The sequence below is a fragment of the Athene cunicularia genome (genome assembly GCF_003259725.1).
Source record: "Athene cunicularia isolate RWA chromosome 2 unlocalized genomic scaffold, athCun1 chr2_part1, whole genome shotgun sequence".
NCBI lineage: Eukaryota > Metazoa > Chordata > Aves > Strigiformes > Strigidae > Athene > Athene cunicularia.
This window is the reverse complement of record NW_020799095.1, coordinates 63,007,157-63,028,804: the sequence shown is the minus strand read 5'-3', so window position 1 is coordinate 63,028,804 and position 21,648 is coordinate 63,007,157. Positions and strand designations below refer to the sequence as shown.

At 35.2% G+C, this 21,648-nt stretch overlaps 1 protein-coding gene across 1 annotated transcript in view; it reads left to right on the top strand.

The window, feature by feature from the left end:
- Nucleotides 1-21,648, top strand: part of EXOC2 (exocyst complex component 2) — a 116,815-nt gene that overhangs the window by 57,160 nt on the left and 38,007 nt on the right. Inside the window, exons 13-21 of the mRNA XM_026842710.1 lie at nt 3,432-3,500; nt 3,749-3,906; nt 6,990-7,111; nt 10,390-10,451; nt 13,159-13,239; nt 14,217-14,276; nt 15,126-15,187; nt 16,101-16,167; nt 18,182-18,298. Coding sequence (XP_026698511.1) covers nt 3,432-3,500; nt 3,749-3,906; nt 6,990-7,111; nt 10,390-10,451; nt 13,159-13,239; nt 14,217-14,276; nt 15,126-15,187; nt 16,101-16,167; nt 18,182-18,298 — 798 coding nt within the window. The remainder of the gene's footprint in view (nt 1-3,431; nt 3,501-3,748; nt 3,907-6,989; nt 7,112-10,389; nt 10,452-13,158; nt 13,240-14,216; nt 14,277-15,125; nt 15,188-16,100; nt 16,168-18,181; nt 18,299-21,648) is intronic.

The following is a 21,648-nucleotide window of genomic DNA, read 5'->3' as shown; positions in this document are numbered from 1 at the left end:
GCCTTCCTACTCCTTGTCTTTGGCATTTTCTAGTACCTGTGCTTTGCTCAGTATTAGCAGTAGGGCAAAGATCAATGACTGCATTTAAATTGTCCTTGCTTAAATATCCAGGAGTTAAATAAAAGCAGTGAACCTCACTTTGTGTCCCTAACTAAAGTCTGAGCGCAACTGCAGCCTTTTAGTTAAAGCTGAAATTCTGTTCCTTGCAAGCAGCTGCCATGTTACTATTTCTAAAATTTAGTCACAGAATTATAACAGAGTGTTCACTTCTGGTTCTCGAGCCATGTTGTTTCTTCTCCAGAAGTAGAACTGTAATGATGGCATATTCCCAAGGAGCAAGTCTGACAGACACATGATTGAAGTGTAGGAAAAAGCAGTGCTCTGTTCCTTCAACAGATTATAAAGCCTCATCTGCATAACTATCACTGGAAAGTCCTGCTGACTGCAGTTTGGACTCACTCATTCTGGGTCCTAAAAAAACTCTGAGGACAAGGTCTGTAAAGAGATGTAGAGATAATTGGGATGATACAGAGCAGGTGGAAAATAAGCAAGCTTTTGGACATGCAAATTATTCAGATTAGCTTCTATACCAAACCTAAAAGTTTGTGCATCTAAAACTTCTCTGTTTAACTGATGCTCTATCATTTCATTTGCTGAGATTGTTTTTATCCTGCCCTGCTTACAGTGCCCTGCTCTGCTTAAATCCTTATGTCATCACAGCTACAGTATTCCATTACAAAGTTATCCTTAAAGCAGATCTGCAGCCATAGATACCTGCTATTCTTTGCAGCTTTAGTAGAAAATAAAACAAAAACCTTGGAAAAAGGAAGTTTGTAAGCTTATTTTGTCATTTTCCTTTTCTCTTAACTGAAGAATTAATTCTCAAGCAGTCATTCTATTTATTGACCCTGTCTAAATCAATATAATGTTTTCATATGATGATACTAACAGGTACTATAGCCCTTTCTTTTTATGTTGAACACAATTATACAGGCATTATAGCTACAGTGAAATAGATTCTATTTGTGATCTTCATTTTCCATGATAAAATCAAAATAAAGATAAGATTTACTCATAACGTTCAGTGAAGGAAGTAGAATCAAGAATAAATCTTACTACTGTTGACTTTCACAAAAATAATTTCATGAGGGAAATTACAATATTTATATTTGACAACAGTATCACTGGAAAGTAGACTTCACAAATTCACCTGTTAAGTTACCGTGATTGGTTTTTTTCTGAGTACAATGAAAAAGAAAGCAATTTCTAGAGAAACTGAGACTTCAGCTGTAAACAACGTTGAGAAATTCTGCTCATGAAAATGACTGCAAGTGGAAAATGCAGTGAACTTATGTCATGTCTGAACAAAACGTTGTTTCCATGTATTTTTTAGAAAACAAACCAAAACCAAACAGGAGGAGGAGGTAGTTTTCCTGTTAGTCTTTATAGTACATCTACTCTTCTGTTGGGCCAGATTCTGAGCTCTGTGAGAAGTTAATCCCCATACATTTGATTTCTCCTGCTCCTATGGGAGCTTTATGGAAGCCTCCCAAATTCTTGTGAAGAGAGGAGGAATAGTGCCCTCATTTCCTTTTGTGTGTTCTGCATGCCACAATCAAGTGAGGACAAGTGGGAGGAGGGGGGTGGTATAAACTAGAAGACTACTTCTAGAGCACCTAGGAATATTTGTTGCCACATCCCATTCAAGACTTTATATGTTTATATGTTTTTCCGTTGGAGACCATACAGAATTTAATTGTCCATGAAGAAATTTCTTGTACCATGTTGCTTGCTATTCATTCTCATTCAGGAAGCAAGGTGATTGCTACAGTTTTTTTAGGAGTAGTCCTGTGAAAATGGTATAGAGGGTCATGTCAATTTGCTATTCAAGTCTTCAGGACATTTTAAAAATGTGGAAGGAAAATCCTCACATATGAATTTCAAGCTGTATTTTTCTCTTGTTCAGGTTGTAGATTTTGAGGGGGGTTTTGGAGGATTGTTCTTCTTAGTTCTGAAAGGTTAGCTATATGCCTTAAAATATTGTCAGTTAAAGATTTACGTGGTATTTTTAACAGTTTGAAAAGTTGAGTTCTTTGAATCACTCTAGGTGAAGTCGCATATGTGAGTAGTAACCGTTGGTCTTACCACAAGATAGTTTTGGTCTGTCTGTGCAGGAAAGGTTGAAGATTGGTCTTCAGCAAAACCACTAAGGAAAAAAAAAAAAAAAGAAAGAAAGATATCAAAGATCTGTGAAATTTTTTTGTTGTTCTTTAATCTAGCTGTCAAACAGTGTGAATTTTACGTTGTTACCTGAAGTTTAAAAAAATACAGCTTATCATCTTTTTAAGGCATTAGAAGAAAGAAGTGAGCATTATATGCAGCAGTGACTCAAGTGTTGTTCTCCTTGTCTGAAACTTTATAATTCAGACTTTTAAAGTACAAGAGTTTTATAGCTATGTACTTTCCAAAACTGTTAACCAGTTCTATTTTTCTCCAGTTTTTGCTCACTTCAAATTATTTATTTTACCTTAAAAATCTGAAACGCTAAAGAGGGAATTTGAAAAATACAGCATTTCAAATGAGTGATTTGAAAGTAAACTGATTCTTTGAGAACACTCTTGTCACGCTATTGCACTTATTGTCCAGTAGATGTTGCTGTACATACATAAAATAGGAGATTTTCTAACTATAAAATTCTACATCTGCACTTAACTCAGTATCTGAACTAAATTTTTCAGTATTGCACTATGTTCTCAGCAGACTCCACGGAAAGCTAGAACTACAAACAGGAAAACTATTAGTCAAACCATGTTTTTCTTCAACTGTAACTGTCTCGTGCAAAGTGTACTCACATTCCTTGGTTTTCAAAGTGAACCGTCCATGAAGGTGCTGATTATTTTGCAGAGTCTCTTACAGTTAGTTGAATTATTTAAAGAACATCATCAACACAATGCTGTTCCTAAAAATAAGCAAAAATCTCCCAACCCTCCCCCTCACATGTTACAATTCCAAATTGCTTTCAGGAAGTGTCTCCCACTTCACATTGTCCGGGCAGCTTGCATGCTAAGAAAATAGAGTTTCTTCATATAAACTTGATGGACTATATATGTTTTAATGCACACTAACAGTGCAATGAGAAAACTTTGACTTCGTGAAGTTCATACTGCTTGAGCTACTCTTATTCCTATCTCTCACTTTGTCTTAAATACACATTGTTCCTCAGAATATTAAACATTAGCACACTGTCCTACAGTAAATAGTGTATTGATATATATAGATATAGTTTTTGCTTATTGAGATGTTGTGAGTTTTTATAATTGCGTCATAAACTCATTGATTTTCACTTCTTCACTTTGAAACCCCCTTTTTCAGAATTATTTTAACAGTGGTTATGAGATACTTACACTTTTCAATTTTCTCATTTTCGCAAGACTGCTGAAAGATCTGGCCAAATGGAAAGGTCAAAGAAAAACGCTAGGCAAAGACAAAATGATTTCAAGGTAAGCTATGGGGGGAAAACCTCACTTTGTTTCAGTTGTCCTTCATAGCAAGATACTTTAGTGTCACCACCTTGAAAATCAGATTTCTTAAACTGTCTGTGTGTCCTTATATCTCCATGTCCTCTACTGTCTACTGTGGTGAGCCACCTGTAAATCATACATTTCAAGCTGTTTTGTATAGCATATTGCTGTTTAAGCACATTGATAGAGCTTTTTCCTTGATTTTTCTTTTCCTTCTTCTGATGCAGAAAATGATTCAGGAAGTGATGCACTCTCTGGTAAAACTTATCCGTGGAGCTTTGCTTCCATTCAGCCTCAGAGAAGGAGAATCAAGACAGTATGGTGGCTGGGAGATGAAATCTGAACTGTCTGGCCAGTGGCTAACACATGTTATTCAGACTGTAAGGTAAATGAATCTGTGGACCTACAAAATGATGCTATTCCTGGAATATGTGTGCTTTAAGACAGATTGTTTTGTTTATTGTATTAAATACCCTGAGTAGTGAGAATGTTAACATTTTTAAAAACAGGATTATAAAATACTTGTTGCAGATTTAGAATTCTGTGTGCAAGTGTACTAAATAATGTCTCATGATATAGCCTTATTACATAACGATGTGTTCGTATTTTTCCATAGCATCTTATAAAAAAGTTTGAATAAAATATTTGCTGGGCATACCATAGACACTCGATGGATGAAACAGGATTTGATTCTTCAGGGTAGAAAGCAATTATCTGCTTCATTTGCTACATGTCTTCCTCCTGTCTCTGCCAAACTGGGTGAAAATAGCATGCTCAAATCATAATTTACAGTTGTTTTATGGAAGGTGATACTCCTGTTTAGAATGTCATTCTGCTTATAATTATGGTTCTTTATAAATTTATTAATGTGGATGTTATTAATTACAGAATGTCTCATTAATATACAGAATTTGCTTCCATTTGTCTGTGGAGGATGAGAGAATTGTCATTATCTTTTCGAAACTTGAGCAATACCTGGATATGATACTGTACTTTTTGTCTGCAGTTTTCAAAGTAGGTAACAAGCAAAGCACAGAGGAAGAAAAGAAAAGGGTATAATCACATGTAGATAATCTTATTGCAGATGGAGCTAGCAGTGATACATACCTGTGGTCAAGCCTGCTTAACACTTTCCTGAAGTCTGTTGTCAGTTACATTATCTGTACTTTAACCTTTTAGAGGGGAAAAAAAAAAATCTATGTGAAGTTTCTTATTCTGGCTAAATTTTATGGAAAGCTTCCAATTTAAGAAACTGACTTGGCATTTGATGAAAAGATATAAAGGGGTAAGAGAACAGGCTTTGGCACCAGTGTTGCCCTTTTTATGGGAAGCAATCCAATTTCACTCAAATTACTAAATTCTAGAATTTAACACTTGCACATCTGTAATACTGGCTTGGAAATGTAACCAACAGATTCTGTAAAGGTTGGCTGTGCTTCAGAGTCCTGCCATCCAAGGTATGATCCAGCCTGAGGTTACAGGATATATGAAGACTCTTTTTCGGAGAATCTCCTCTTGCTTTCTGGCCACTGCCCTGGTAATGAAGAACTGAACTGACAGCTGGGGAATTTCTCTCTCCCTCCAACTCTTTTTTTCCCTACCTTGTGTTCTTGCTGATGCCTGTGCTGGTACTTTACTAAAGTGATGAGCTAGACTTTAATGCAAAGTGGTCAAAAGTAGAGAAGAAAAGGGGCAGTCTGGAGGAGAGGAACTGAACATACCCTGATGGGGTACCGACCAATGATGACCAGGCCAGAAGTTTTTGCAGTTGACGCAAGTACCTTTCTTTTTGAGTCCCCACACTTTGACAGTCTAATAAATTCTTGTGACTCACACCGGTGATGAAGGTGGACTCTTCTCACAAAGAGCCTTATTTGTTGAGAAGTTATATAATAGCTTAAGTGTTATTTTTATAGTTTCTAACATAGTCACTATGAAGCACATTATAGAATTTTACTCTTTTCAGTCATCTCACAAATGATAAACTGTTTTCTGCTTGTATTTAAGAATGCTAAAACTTACGCAATTGGATAACCAGTGTTGCCGTTACATCTGTGTGATCTTAATTTTTCTGCTTGTTTATATCTATCACACAGTTTAAAGTAGGGTGTTTGCATGGTCTTTCTCTTGTACTCCATTCTGTCATTGACCAGTATGAATAGGTTCCAGAGAATAAATTAGACCTATGCAATAAAGTGAAGCCATTATCAGCAAGACTTTTATCCACTGTAAGGATAAGAAGTTATGTATTTGTTAGGGTGAGTTATATGTGGAAAAATATGATTTTAGGGATGTTACAGCTATGTGCTCCCTTCAAAATGGAATCAGCTCTTAAGTACAGGACTTCTGTGTAGTCTAAAGTCACCTAACCTTCCCACAGATGGGTATTTACATCCTGTGTTTCCTGGATGGCTGAAATAATGCAGATTTATGTAATCTACTTAATTCAGCAGTTGTGCTGAGCAGATAGCAGTCTGGTTAATGGTGGGGTTTTGATGGTTTATGCCCAACACTGGGGTAAGGAACTGGAGCATACAGATGGATGACTGGAAATGTTACACTTACTACTCAAACTTGTTTGCTTGTGCCTTCCTACTCCTTGTCTTTGGCATTTTCTAGTACCTGTGCTTTGCTCAGTATTAGCAGTAGGGCAAAGATCAATGACTGCATTTAAATTGTCCTTGCTTAAATATCCAGGAGTTAAATAAAAGCAGTGAACCTCACTTTGTGTCCCTAACTAAAGTCTGAGCGCAACTGCAGCCTTTTAGTTAAAGCTGAAATTCTGTTCCTTGCAAGCAGCTGCCATGTTACTATTTCTAAAGGAAAAAATGGAAACAAATGTTTACACCCTCAGTTTTATTAGCTGCTGACTTGTGCCTGGTCAGAGTTGTGAGCAAAACAATGGATGAATTAACTCTTCACTCTGCAGGTGATGGAGTAGCTGTGTTTTGGCCCCTTAAATGTGTGTACTCTTGGCAATCTGATGCACAGCCACATCACTATTTATAGCAGCTTGATGGCTGTTACTCTTGCAATGCAGCTAAACAATATCTCAGAAATCCTGTTGCAGACCCAGGATTTAATCTAGACATTCTCATGAAATGAGCAAAAAAAGCTACTTTTCCAAAAGGATTAGTTTTGGCTCATAAGACAAGAGATGAATGCAGAAGGGCAGTGGGGACGTGCAAGAGGACAGTAGGAAAAGTTGACAAGTTGCTGTGATAACATTATTGTAATGTTACAGAAAAATAAATCTGTATTTTCAAGTTTCTGAATTAAGTAAATAATTAATGTTCTCTGAATGAGAAGATCAGTTTTCAAAGATACACTGCAGATGGAGCTACCATGTTCACACACATAGAAAATGTCTAAAAAATTCAGTCTAAAATGTCTAAAACCCAATGAAGTTATATAAGCTTAAAAAACCTTGCAGGTTTACACTTCAGTCTAACTTTATTTGCTTTCCAGGCTTAGTTCTGAGTCTCTTACTGCACTTGAGATACCAAATGATATGCTTCAGATCATCCAGGACCTTATTTTGGACCTTCGTGTACGTTGCATTATAGTGACCTTACAACACACAGCTGAAGGTAATAGAAGCCTGCAGGTCTTTTTGCTTGCTATCATATTTTTTTTTTGCCTCTGATCAGGCCAAACCATGTTCTGGAAGATTAACCATGTTTGTTACAGATATTGTAGCGGCAATGGACTCCTCTGAGTTCTGTAATGTCTCACAAGAGTTACTCAAGTATTTCACTTTTCTGACAGAAATGTGTGTTATGAGTCTTCCCTTAGTCTAATAAATACAGTGGTTTAGAACTGTTTCCTTTGGGCTGAGATAGTTTTACAATGCAAGTGATTTATCTCGTGATGCAGCTTTTCTATATTGAAAATGTAATTTCTTTTATTTTTTGAGTTCTTCTATAAAGTGAAGAATTAAATAAACAATGTATCACCCCAAGAAAAATAAAAATCCATAGCTCTTTGCGAATTACTTTAGTTGTGTGTTTTCCAAGGCCTATTACTAACATCATAATCCCCAGGCTTCCTGTTGTGTACACAGCTTTTGCCATAAATGTCTGGAATGTCAAGGCCAATAAGACATTCTCTAAATCCAATGTGACTGTACATCAGAGACCATTCATCTTACCATCTTGTATTCAAATCTGAAACTTAAATGTGAATCAAGTAAATCCTTCAGAAATAAATGTCTCTTAAATCAGGGCAGATTGATCTACTGATTCGCTTAGCAGAGTTCTTTTTCCAAAAGACTGGTTACCCTCAATATTAAAAAAATAAGGACTTTTTTAATCTTACAATTTAATCACTTTTTAATCTTTAACATATGATTCATCATTATTTTGTAGGTTGACATGAAGCTGTGTTTCAACCTAAGCCTTAAGTGTGCCAAGAGCAGGTGGCTATATTAAGCAAATTTTTTGGTGACAACAAATCATGAAGTCTCTATGGTTTATTTGATACATTGTTAATACGAATTGTATTCTTGGCTCTTATTTTTTTTAATTAAATCCCATTTCACTGTTAGCATTATTTCTCTGCATTAATATCAGGCTAGTTGGCCATACAAGTACATAGGTTATCTTGACTCTTAAGACTCTATGTGGAGTGGAAAGTATCACTGCTATTTCAGATTTCACTTAAAGTATGAGGATGTCTCTTTTGCTTTTCTTCACATAGCACATCAATTATAATTTTTTAAATGGTAGGTAAAAAAATATTTTTTTTTTAAATTGCAACTTGATGTCCTGTTGGATTGACTGCCCTCTAGAAATTGTGAATGATTACTCAGATGTCCTGACTGTTATCTAATCTCTGATCTTTTCACCTGCCTAGCTTCTCCAGTGCAGTCCAGAAAGCTCCAATATGTGATTAATAATGAAGCTCTCAGCCAAAAAGTCTGCTTTCTTACTAGTTTTGCGTACTTGTTGCATCATAATGATAGCCCAGGTCTTTGTTCAGATCCAGAGTTTCTGCTGCTTATATCCTGATTGCTGGCCATGTATGTTCTGTGGACGAAAAACTCTTGTGGTAGTCTACCTTAGATTTCTATAAAGGCAGTTTTACCAATCGATTTATAAATGTTTCTTTATTTGGTGTGAACATCTTTATTCATACTTCTCTTTCTTGAAACAAGAGAGATCAGATCCCTTAAGATGTCAGTATGTTACGTTGGCTGGATAATGTGTGTATCTTTCATTTAGACAGCAAAAGAACAGTGAATGGATATTCTCATGAAGCTATGTAAATGGATCTCAGATGCATTTATATCGAATATATGTCAAAAAGGCTCCTCCTGGACTTGAATTTCACCTCTATGGTCTCTCCAAAATGAGCTGCGTAGACTGATGATACAAAGATAAATCTCGCCTCTTGCTGTATGTTGCAAGTTGGTAAAGGCATTCAGATCAGTAAAAAAATTTTATAGAGCACTCCAGGTATTTAAATAGGACAAATCTGCCCACACACAGAGTTTTCTTGTTGTCTTATGATAAACACCATATACTCATGCTGGCCCTGGGAAGCATTCTGTGTTATTTCCCTCTCATATGCAATCACTGGTCATAAAGGTCATGAAAGCCAAATTATGTGAATGCCAGACTAGACCAGGGGGTTTACATGAATGTATTTGACTGGAATTTGGTGAGCAGTGAAATACGAGAAAGAAATTTTGTTTCGTTTGTATTTGTATTAGAACAGAATGCAAAAGTGAGTAGCCACAAAAACGTGTAAACTCTGACCAGTACTCTCTAAAGCCTCACAAAAATATTGGTTGAATTAAGAGATTTACTAAATAGGGAAATGAACGCAGTAATTATTCTGCACAATCTCTTAATACTTTTTATCCACTCTAAGCCTATACCTTCATGAGATGTAGAATTGCAGGGTATGACACCATAACCAAGCTTCTTAATTTACATAATTAAAGCATCAAGACAGTGAAGATACCTTTCAGCCAGCATGCATCAGTTATCCTTTTTTCTTGGATTTTGGGGAGAAATAGTAATTGAACAAAATCTTTGCTTATTTAAAAGGAAGTTTCATGATGTACAGGCAGTTCTGATGAGCAATTTGTGGGTGAGAAACTCTATGTTAAAGCCCCCATGAACTGCACACAGTTCATCTTTGTTTTGTTTACAAGTTAATTAAGTTTAAAAAAAAAAAAAGCAGTGGTGCAGAATGCATGCATCCATAGAGGAATTGTTTACAGTGCGGGACCTTTGGATTCACGTCCTGACTTAGCTCCTCTTAGCTTCAATAAACCTATAGAAGTTGTCACCTTCTGGGTAGTGTGAGAGTGCTTTTTGCATATACCTTCATGTATTTTTGAAGAAAGTCTAGCACCCTGGATCCTTGACCCTGAGTGGGGACTCTCTGCCTCTTTTATAGCTATTAAATATGAATTATGTGCTGTCCTTTCTGTCTTTGCTAAAATGTTAGACAGTTGTTCTTTGGTATTTAGTTAAGATCTGGAGTGTAATAGACTAGAGACTTGGGTCCTTAAATGCAGTATTTTATGTTGTGATTAAAAATTTACAAAATAAAAACAAGCCCAAAGCCTTCACAATATTGCTTTAAGCTTTCCAGTAAAAGATGTGCTTCATGCAACTCTTGCCATGTATCACAGATGTGCTTCTCTGTGTGGTATCACCAGCATACCATGTATGAGTTCCATTCTTAGTCATTTGAGAATGCTGAAAGCTTTGAAGCTTTTAGTACTATTTGCTTGTATGCCTAGTCATTGCAGTCCCAATGTCTGTGGTTTATCTTTTCAAGTTCAAGGAGTTTTTAATAATGAAAATGAATACCTTCTCCCTCCATCCCTTCCCCCTCTTGCTCTGTCTTACAGATATAAAGAGGCTAGCTGAAAAGGAAGACTGGGTTGTTGACAATGAAGGGTTGACATCCTTGGTGGGTATACTTGCTGTCTTGTAGGCACTTTCTTTGCTGGATTTTTTTTTTTTTTTTTTTTTTTTTTTGTAAATGTAATGAAACTGTTTTCTGTATCCTCCAAAAATTTAATTACTTTGGACTGTGTCTATATGTGTGCATACCAGTGTCTGTAGTTCTATTAAAATATGAAAATATAGGAAGATAAAAAATACTAAATTTTTTGTTTGGGTAGTTACTTATTTATAGCACTCTTAACAGATCCCATCAGCAAACACAAAGTTATTTTTTTTATTTTCTTCCTTTTCCAACACTTTTATTTATATTTCTTAAACTGTTATGTCTGAAGTATCTTTAAGTGATAATGGTGCTACTAGACAACAATTATTTTTGAAGGTGCAAAACAGAAGAAAAAAAAAAAGGCATAAATAAAAGTTTCCCAAATTTGTGCCATGTATTGAATTGGGCATCAAGATATGTAGCATGACTTTCTGCCTTAAGTGGCGTTATTTAAAGGTATCAGTATAATTACTGCTGACCTCTAGCATGATTTTGCTGAGAAACAATAATAACTTTTCATTCTGATATTTTAAGGGTGCTGTACTGAAGTAAAAATTATTTTTGAGGTCACAAGTTCACAAGAAATGACAAGTCACAACAAGTTCAGTTCATATCAAAATGCTTCATAACTTAGTAGGCACACTACCATGGAATTGGTCTGTAGCTAAATAAATAGGTCACTTACATGTTATAATGAGAAATTGAACTGAAAAGCAACTAATTCAGGAGATTGCCTACACGCAAACAACAAATGACTTGAAACCAAATTCAGATAAATTAGTGAGATGCTTTCTGGAAATAAACAGTAATGAGTAATGCCTAAAAAACAGCAAGCGCATTGTAGGTGTGACTGAAAAACAATCTGCGAAAGCAGAAAGGGCCTGTGGGAGGGAGAGCACTTTGTGTATATTATCTAAGAGAATGCTCCACAGATTTTTTTAGGTTTTCTTATTTGCTTCTATAAATATGTGTTTGAAGTTGAGTAGGAGGGCATTAGGCAATCACAATATACACATTGTAGGAAGGAGTGTTGTTGGGCAATTGTAGTATTATAACCAGATCTACAGCTTCTGGTCTTGGTTTCAGTTGCTGCTGACTTGGGCAAGTCCCTTAACTTTTCTGGTTTTCACTCTATTCAGCTGTAAAATGGAGGGAGGAGGAAGGATCTTCCACAAAAGCTTTGTTTCTTTATGCTTTTGCTGTATCCTAACCCATCTTTGTTTTAAAAACTACTTAAGTCTTTTTTATGTTTAGAAATCACCAATGAATTCCCTGTATACAGCACTTCCCTAGATACCTTTTGAGGCCATAGTTGAGACATGACAAATTTTAATGGTAGCAGTTGACAATGCTTTGTTATAGCAGGGTTATTTATTCAGTAGAGTAGACTTCATTGTGATAATATTACAGCAAAAACTGTAGCAAAAATTAACCAGTACAGGCAACGACTAGGCAGTCTTTTCGGGGAAGTTTTAGGCTTAAAGTAGAAACTGTCTTTTAAATTTGTAGGAAATAAGGGGTTATCAACCAATTAGTGTTTATATTCCACATAAGAGATACAGTAAGACATAGAATTAACTTTCTTCAGTTTCATAATATCCAAATAATACCATATCTGAACAGCTTTCTTCTCCTGAAGTGTCATGTTTTATTATGTGGAAACAAAATCAAGAACAGCACTTTACTGCTGTTCTTTTTCTTTTAAACGGGTCCAAAAACAATAAATACATATTGTCTTAGTGGCTTTTTTTCATGATTTTCTCGTTGGCAAGCAGGCATCACTTTCATGATCCACCTCCACTCCAGCATTTACAGACATAAAAGTTACTCCCAAGTCTGAAGTTGTTGGTGTGCCATAGACTGTCTACTGGATGAAAAGCAGGTTTACATGGCTTAGAGGCTGCTTTTGTCCACCTCTTTGACCCAAATCTAAGAGGATGCTGTCCCTCTTCTCAAGAGCAGTCACAGCGCTCTGCTCCATGTTGCCCTGTACAACAGCTTCCTGCCTAATACCAGCAGGCACTCTCATTTAAAAAAAAAAAAAAGTATGATTTAACAGGGGGTAGAGAAAGACAAGGAAAAACTGACTAATGACTCTGATGCTGTGAACTCGTTTGCACTTTCAGAGTGAAGTTGATACATGCACGAAGACATTCATACTTCAGGTTTGGAAACCTGAAGGTAAAAAAAGGCCCCTCCCAAACCAGTGGTGGTTTTTTTTCTTCCATGTGAAAGCAATTTGTCTTAGGTTTTTTAGAAACCTTCTGCTGAAATAAAATGCAGAAATATCAGATATCCCAGCTGAAATTCCATTACAATTTAGCTCAAGGAAGGGAGGAAGAAGGGTGTCAGAGGCATCTATAATGTAGTTGTCAATATGTGCTACAACAAACAAACTATAAAAATCATTCATGGCTCTTTCAGAGGAGAGTGTTTGGGTCTCTCATTCAGATTAAAAAATGTATATTAGCCTGTGGTAATAATTGTGTCTAACTTAAGTACAAATGTACATCACTGTAAAAGGGTCCCTTGGTAAGAGATGAATTGTGATTTTTTTATTATTATTTTTTTTTTTTCCTTTCTTTCCATATTTGGAATAACTTGACAATAAAGAGCTTACCATATGGCATGGATGTTATATAAAGCTAACAAGTCATTTGCCTTTCAGCCATCCCAGTTTGAACAGTGCATTATCCATTCCTTGCAATCTCTTAAAACTGTACTGGACTGCAAACCTGGAGAGGCCAGTGTAAGTTTTAATTATGATTTTATTTTCATTCTTTTTATGTAAATTACTATTGGGTTTCAGAACAAGAACTTTCAGAGAATGATATAAGGGTATAGAACTTTATTTTTTTCCATGTATACCCTTTTCACTGCTGCTAACTTTTATAATTGTGTGTTTTCTTTGTTAGGGAACAACAAATTGGGGACAAGGGGGGTCAGATTGGACCTATAGTTAAATCTCTCAAGCTGTTCTTTTGAAAAAATGCTGCTAAAGCAATTTTCAGACAGCAGTAGATGTGATTTTATTTACATGAAAAAAAAAATAAAAAGGGGTGACCATTCTAGGAGTTAGTCTTCACTCAGTGTTGCATCCAAACTACTCACAGAACTTAGATTCAGCTTTTTCCTGCTGTAAACTTTATTCTAAATCAGACGTCCTGATTGTCCCCATCCACATAGTACACTGAGGTCCTGATTGATTGTGATACTGATGTTTTCTTTCAGGTTTCAGTGATCTAAAAGTTTTACGGTTTTCCAAAGTCCCTTGAACTCCCTCTGTATGGATTATTTTTGCCCTTTCATCCCTTATTTTAATTGTTATGGCTAGGTTGTCTAGTTTCTTAATAAACATTATTCAAAAGAATCTGCAGTTCATGGTGAATCCTTCATGTAAGGGTGCAAAGATCTCTGAATATCCTGAGAGCATTTGTTGTAATTCCATTAGCCAACAATGATACGTATCACGTGTACCTTAGTACACGTGACTTCTTTCCTCTTAATGTGTTATCTCCTCACTCTTGTCAGACTGTTTACTGGGTCTTGTATTATCTCTCTCCATTTTTAGGGTGGGAAAATTTAAATCGATCCATGAGGAAACACTGTGTCCCAGCAGCTATACCTATAATTGTGTCATCTCTTTAGGGATAGGTTACTCAGGCCTTCCTTGAGAATAAGGCCATGTGAAGCTGTTCTGCTGACATAATATGCTTGCATCTTCAGGTTTTCCAGCAGCAGAAAACACAGGAGGATGTGTGCCAGCTAAGCATTGGGATCATGCAGGTGACTCGAGCACTTTTAAGTATGAAATTGTGAACACAAGTGATCAACAAAAATGTGTGCTTTGTACCCTGCCCACATACCAAAAGGTGTAATTCCTCTGATGTGCTCTGGGAAACTGAGAAATGTTTGACTTTAAGTATGTAGAGCTTACTAGCTGAATCTAATGATATCAAATCCTCAGAGGGTAAATGACATATTCAAATATTTTACTGATTGTGACTGTTAAAGATTTTACTGACAATTGAAACACTTGCTGAGCTGATGTCATCTAACAGCAATATACTGCAGTAAAAGAAGCAATGCTGATTTTCATCAGCTGAAGATCTAGCTCTTCATTTTTGTATCAGAAACCAATATTCTTTGTAACAAATCTGATATTTTTTTTAAATTCATTTGAAATTAGATAATAGCAGGCTTTAGGCTTTTGAACCATTTTTGTAGTCTTCTCAAATAAGAAATCATGAGCCAAAACAAAAAACGGATTTCAGTGATGCTTCTGTGATCTTTACTTAGGATCAACTGTTCAGATTGAACACCTGAAAACTATTAAGGATGCCCTTTTTGCAAATCAGCAGATTATCACTGCATAATTTTAGACATGCATGATGAAAATCACTTAGCAAGATTAAAATCTCCTGTGTTTTGCTACAAGTAAACTGTGATGCATATAGAATTGGAAATGTGCATTCAAAAGGTGTAACTAAAATGTTACTGTCTTTATGTAAGGTTTAAGAAAGGTAATGGTGATTGTTCTGCTTCTATAGACTGTAGTAAAAGTGAATTTAAGATTTTTTTTTTTTTTTTTTCAGTTCTGGCAGAAAATGTAGATCTTGCTTTATTGTTTCCTAGGTCTTTATAGACTGTTTGGAACAACTGAGCACCAAACCTGATGGTGACATAGATACGGCACAGTAAGTAAAAGAAATAGGACCTAGGTGTAATATTCTGAAATTGTGGGTGCAAGTTACAAATTTCAGTGGTGGTGTGATTTTATCCCCTCTGGTATTTCATATTTCTTGTGAATACTTTTGCCTCTGGTTTGCGATGCTTTGAATTAAGAGCAGATACTTTCTATGCCAAACAGTTAACTGACATCATGTAATAAATATTGTAGAAGATAATGAATATTTTATTACTTATATAATTTCATTCAGTGACAAGAGTTGTGTGCTGTAGAAGCAGGTATGTTGTTTTTGACACGACCTTACATGAAATGAGTTGTCCTTATTACTAAGTAATGTTTAGTCATGGAGAAACAGCCCCTGTCTTTCTTATCTTCCCTTCTATTTCAACTGGTTCAATTGGTATTTTTGCTAATTTCTTGAAAGTTTGTTTGATAATTGGTCATGAACCAAAAAATAAGTCACAGTAGTCTGAGTTTCCAAGAGTACCAGTCATTTCTTTGTGAAAAGACAGATTGATACCTGCTGTATGCATTAAAAAAAAAACCAAATTGTGTTCCTAATGCCACTTTTTTTTGCTATTTGCATGACTCTGTTGGCTGGATAGGTGAGAAAACAAAATAGAATCTGTGGCAAACTAGAGAAATTTTAAAAAATTAAAATGCTTTAAGAAGGAAAGGTCTGTGACTAGAATAGTACTGTCTGTCCACAAAGCTCCTGTAGGCTTTGTGGACATCTAAAAAAACCCAAAACCAAACAAAACAAAACAAAACACCACCTGAGCAATGTGAGCTGCTTTATTACCTGTTGTGAGGGGGCTTGAAACAACATTCCAGTCTTCTGTCCAATAGTTCATTTGAATCAACCATGTATCAGATAATCAAAAGAACTATACTACTCACTTTTAAAATAATATTCCTAGTCTTTCAGTTGATGTTTCATCTCCAGATTTGTTTGGAAGCATTCATGAAGACTCAAGTCTTTCTTCAGTAAGTTTGGCTTCTATTTCTAAAAGCTGATGTGAAACTTAATATCAAAGTTACAGTAATGTGGTCCTTATTTTTAAGTGATTCTGGTTTTTGGTTTCCTCTTTGAGAGCACTTCTGTATTTTAGAGGCTTTTCCTAGTTACAGTTGTATTTAAGCGTAAGAAAATACAAGGATATAAGACTTGAATATAAGACTTCCTTTACAAGTACCATCTGTTTATGTCTTAGTATACCATCTTAGGGTAACTAATGATCACGGTTTTTTGAAACAAGGTCCTCCTCAAAGTAAAATGACATCAATGAAATTAGTGAAAATAGCACTGGCGTTAAGACACCTGAGGATCTGACTTTTGTTTTATCACCTTGTTTTAAATTATAAGAACTGGTCTGATTATTAGTTACTTTTTAAAACCTATGAAGATACAAATATTCAGTAATGTAGTTCTTAAAAAAAAAAACCAAAACAAAAACAAAACCTTTAGTGAGAGTAAGTATTGATTATTTCTTTGGTTTGTTAGGACTTGGTTTTGATTTTTAGGAAATTGGAAAAATGGATTTTAACATTTTTGACACTTTTTAGTTCAGTTAATGTACTTCCTTCTAGTCAGGTGACTGATGACAAACAGCTGTAGTTGTTCATTGCAAGAAACCTAGTGAGAACCTCTTGTGAGATCAATATTCCTTGGTACAGATTTTAAATGTTGTCAGAAACCCAGTTTTGCCTCGTTTACAAGAGTGATAAGCATTCCAGATACAGTAAGGAATCGCAGATTGCCAAATCAGGCCAAGTTTCTGAATTGCAGACTATAATTAGTTCTTGATATCATTTTATTCTTGCAACACATAAATTTGAATTGTTGACAAAGTAACTCTTTGTGTCTGTGACTTCCTCCCATATGTCATAGGTGTGAATGCTTAAATAAAAGAAATCAACAATTTTACACAATGTTGGGTTTCCATGGAATAATACTAATTTTTTTCTGTAAATCACAGAAAACTTTATCTTCTCTTTCCAGACTAATAAGAACAGAGAAAGTGAGTGATCAGAGTAAGATTTGTCACTATTTTTAAAATTCTCAGTTTTTGAATAGCCTGTATACCAACTGATTATCATTTAAAGTAGACAACTGCACATCTCAATACTAGTCGTCATATTACTGGAATACCAAACTGTCAGTTCTGAGGGTGAAAACCAACACCATTTTTAATCAGATCTGCATTATTATTATTTTACTGCCAAATAATTAGTTTTCAAATATTTACCTGTGTTGATTTTGAACTTTCATCTGAGGTAGAAAAATGTTTTCCCATTGGGAAGAGAGAGGAAGGGGAAAGACCAAATCTATTTAAATAGTAGTTCTGTTTCGTTTGATTCTTTGTTTCTTTGGTAACTACACCTTGTTACACCAAGGTCAGGGAAAAGCAATTCTGATATATCAACTCAAGAATGTATTTGACCTTGTAACTAAAAAAAAAGTCATTGAAGAACAGAGGTAAGTTATAATCACCTAGAATTTTTTCAAATTAACTGCTGAAATTTTATTATGTACTTCTGAGCCTTCTAGTATTTTAGAATGGTGAGTGCATTCGTTCAATACCTCTTTTGCTTCCCTTGTTTTAGCCAGCTTCATCTGAAAGTGATGATGATCTTCGGTTAATTTTATGATGGTCATAATTCTTAGCATATTTCTTGAAACAAAGTAAAAGCCAGAACCAGCTTCCTGGAAAGCTGTCCAAACCTAATTTTTGTAAAGAAGTCTTAACCACAGCTCTGTATTAGTCACAGCTATTCCAGTGAATGCTCCAGATCCTATAAGAAAAGGCACACATATTCAATCATTATACTTGATATTCACTCAGTTCTTGGTGGTTTATTGACAAAAATATTTGTAAACTCCACTTTATCAGCATGTTTATCACAGAGTCAATAAAATACTGTACATTGACAGTATTGGTCATGCTGATATTTGTTTTCTAACTATTGTACTCTTTCATTTCTTAAAACAAATTTTTAGGAACAGAGGCTTTTAATTGCACTCAGTAACTGCCGTTATCTGGAACGTCACACCTTCCTAAATATAGCTGAACATTTTGAGAAACATGGCTTTCAAGGTGTTGAAAAAATAACTCAAGTAAGTGAGAGCTCTGGAATGAAGTATCATTGCTTGAAGAAAATAGTTTTTATTTGTTTTACTTTCTATGGGAGTAAGTGCAAGTGTTCATATGGCCAAAAGGACTCTTGGGTGAGCCTTCTACAAATGAGTAGAACTCCAAGCATCAGTTTGTGTTTAAACAACAACAACATAAACAATTGTTCACTAAACAATTATATGGTTGTATGTGTTTCTATGAGACTTAAATAGCTCGTATAGAAAATGTGACCTCTTATTCAGGACTTCTGTGTTCAATGGCAAGGCTTATCAGATTTCTTAGTAAAACTGTTTAATGTCACTGTGTTTTTTAATGCAGAGAATAAAAGATTGTTATCTCAGAAATATACTTGATAAATTATTTAATCTGGCAATCTGCATTACTGATAGCTGTTGTTCATAAACTAGTTCAGGCTTTTTTGTTGTGTTTTGGGTTTGGTTTTTTTTTTTTTTTTCAAAGAACGAAAATGTCAAAGTGGGCGGCAGTAGCTGTCTCATTTTCCTGCCTTTTTGTAAAGATTAATCATTTTTTATGAGAAATGTTGTGACTTAATCCTTAGGACCATAAAGCTAGTTATTTCCAGAAACATTTGTTGGTTGGAAGTAAAATGTTATCTTTTCCAGTACAGAGTACAATATTTCACTCGAACTGACGTTTCTACTATGTAGTACATCCTTAGTCCTATTCTGCCTGAATGTTGTTTGAATTTCTGTAGCTGAAGTAATTTTGAATAGCATTTAAATGGGTTTGATATGATTTTTGTGGTTAATACAATATACAAAATTACTCTGGGTATTGCTGTTCTTTGCTACTGAGACAACTGAGAGTTGAGCTAGGTAGTTAGTGTTGTCTGTATAAGCAAATAAGACATCTGTTATGTATGTATTCAACATTCTGTCATGTACGGCCACTTTAAAGTATTGCCATTAAATGTCTGGTAGGTTTATAAATGACAAAATTCAAATGTTGAAGTTGCAGATTAATTTCAAGTCTGCATTTAACCCTTTGAAAGCAGTGACTGGTGCAGTACTACATATATGGGACATCAATCGGTAAAGCTAGCGGGGATGATTTGGATAGTTAGATAGTCATCTTAAGAGGGCAATTTTTGAACTCTTCCTTAATTTTAAGAGAGGCTAGAAGCTCACAGATTTTAGAGGGGTCGGTTGTTATTGTTTTGTTTTTTTTGTTCTGTCACCTAAATTTTTGCAAGTTTCTTAATTTAATTAACTATTAGATAAAAAATTTGCACAAAAGGGTTAACACTATTTTTGAAAAATAAAACTTGTTTTTATCTGGGAGATTGAAACAGATATACTTTTAAATTTTATTAGCTTTAAATTGAATTTTAAAGTGACTTTTGCGGTGTATGTTGATGAAGAACTGTTGTTTGGTTGGTTTTTTTTTTAATTGCATTTGTTAGAAGGGAAATCATTATTATCTAATATTCTGAAAATACAGAAATCATAAAATGATAACCAAAAAATTTCCTTACACTCTACATGGTGGTTATTTCCATTTTTTTTCTTAGTGTGCCAAAAAATGGCCAAACTTTACACTTTGCTTTAGCACATGGCATCTTGGCACATACTTGTGGTACTTATCAGTAATAACTTTTTAAACGGATTTTCTGTGGAGATTCTTCAGTTCAGCTTTTTATCATCAGTTTGGTCAGTTAGCGAGTGGAAAAAATAATTTATGTATCCCATAACATTCATCCTAGTTTATTGATTAAGCTGCTGGATAAAATTGTTTCCACAGTTCTGACATTTAGATAAGGCGGCAGGATTACTAGGATGGAGGCTCAAAATGGCTTTAATACAAAAGTTGACAGCTGTAGTTACAAGAATGTTCACAGCAGAAAGGTAACAATTATATATTTTTGGGTGTTTCACAGAATCACAAAATCATCTAGGTTGAAGATCACCTAGTCCAGCCATTAACCTAACACTGACCGTTCTCAACTACACCAGATCCCTCAGCGCTATGTCAACCCAACTCTTGAACACCTCCAGGGATGGGGACTCCACCACCTCCCTGGGCAGCCCATTCCAATGCTAACAACCCCTTCTGTAAAGAAATGCTTCCTAATATCCAGTTTAAACTTTCTCTGGCAGAGTGGTTTACCCCACTTGAAAGTCAAGAAAATGGGTATACACAGTTGATGATATTGAGGGCTGCTTCCCTCCCCTGTGCTGGGCTCAAACTAACATTCAGAGGAATTGTTCATTCTTTCTTTTAACTTTTCCACCAGCTGAAAAACGAGGTTACCTACCACTGTCTCAATTTTGCATTGAATTTGAAACAGACTGAAGACGACTTGCATGAAACAAAAAACCTGTATTGAATGTGCAGGTGATCTTTTGTGTTGAATGACTGCAGAAGTGGAAGGTGGAGTTACTTAATTCTAAAACACTTTGCTAAGGACCGCTTGAAGCAGATATTTCATAGGTTCTTTGAATGGGTGCATGTTTACAGAAACTTCCCACTGGAACTTGTACTTTATTTTACCCAATAGCCCAAACATAAATAGGAATGGTCTAAGGATAGTTATTCTCCCTAATTACAAGAAATTGAAGTGAAAAATGTCTTGAAACCTATTCCAGGTTTACAGTTCTGTGATCCTGTGTAAGGGGGAAAAAGTGAGATTTCTGTACATTTTTGACTGTGTTCTTTTTCAAGTCTGGAGTGTTAACAGGCTGTCAGGTAGAAAGGAAAGAAGAAGAACATAGCCTTGATCTTCTGGGACCAAATTCTCAGTGCCTTATGAAAGTACCATCTTTGGGATATAAATCCTGTTGTGACAAATTAAAGGAGATCAATCAGATAGAAAAACAGGAAAGAAGTGGTGTCTCTTCTTTTTGAGCACCAACTTCCCCATCCCAGTTCTCCTGAATCTGGCAGCAACTTTGACCTCAGTAATACCTCTGTTTTCCTTTGCACTTATCTCATTCCTGAAGGCTTATGTCTGTCTGTTCCTGACTCAAATATTGCAGTTCCCTTTTCTCTTCACTTTATAATATAAGCATGCCAGAAGATAACATGGTTTAGAGACATCCCTGCAATGAATAAGTTGTGTCTCTTATTCTGCATCTTGCAGCATTAAATCTTTAGAAAGGAATGATAAGGAGTTGGTATTTTTCATTTCTTTTTCTTCTGAATTCCAGGTTTGATCTGGAGACCTGCCTTCTTCCTCACTTTTAAATCTCTTCGTTTATGGAAGTTGTCTCATATATATAAATATAAATATAAATATAAATATAAATATAAATATAAATATAAATATAAATATAAATATAAATATAAATATAAATATAAATATAAATATAAA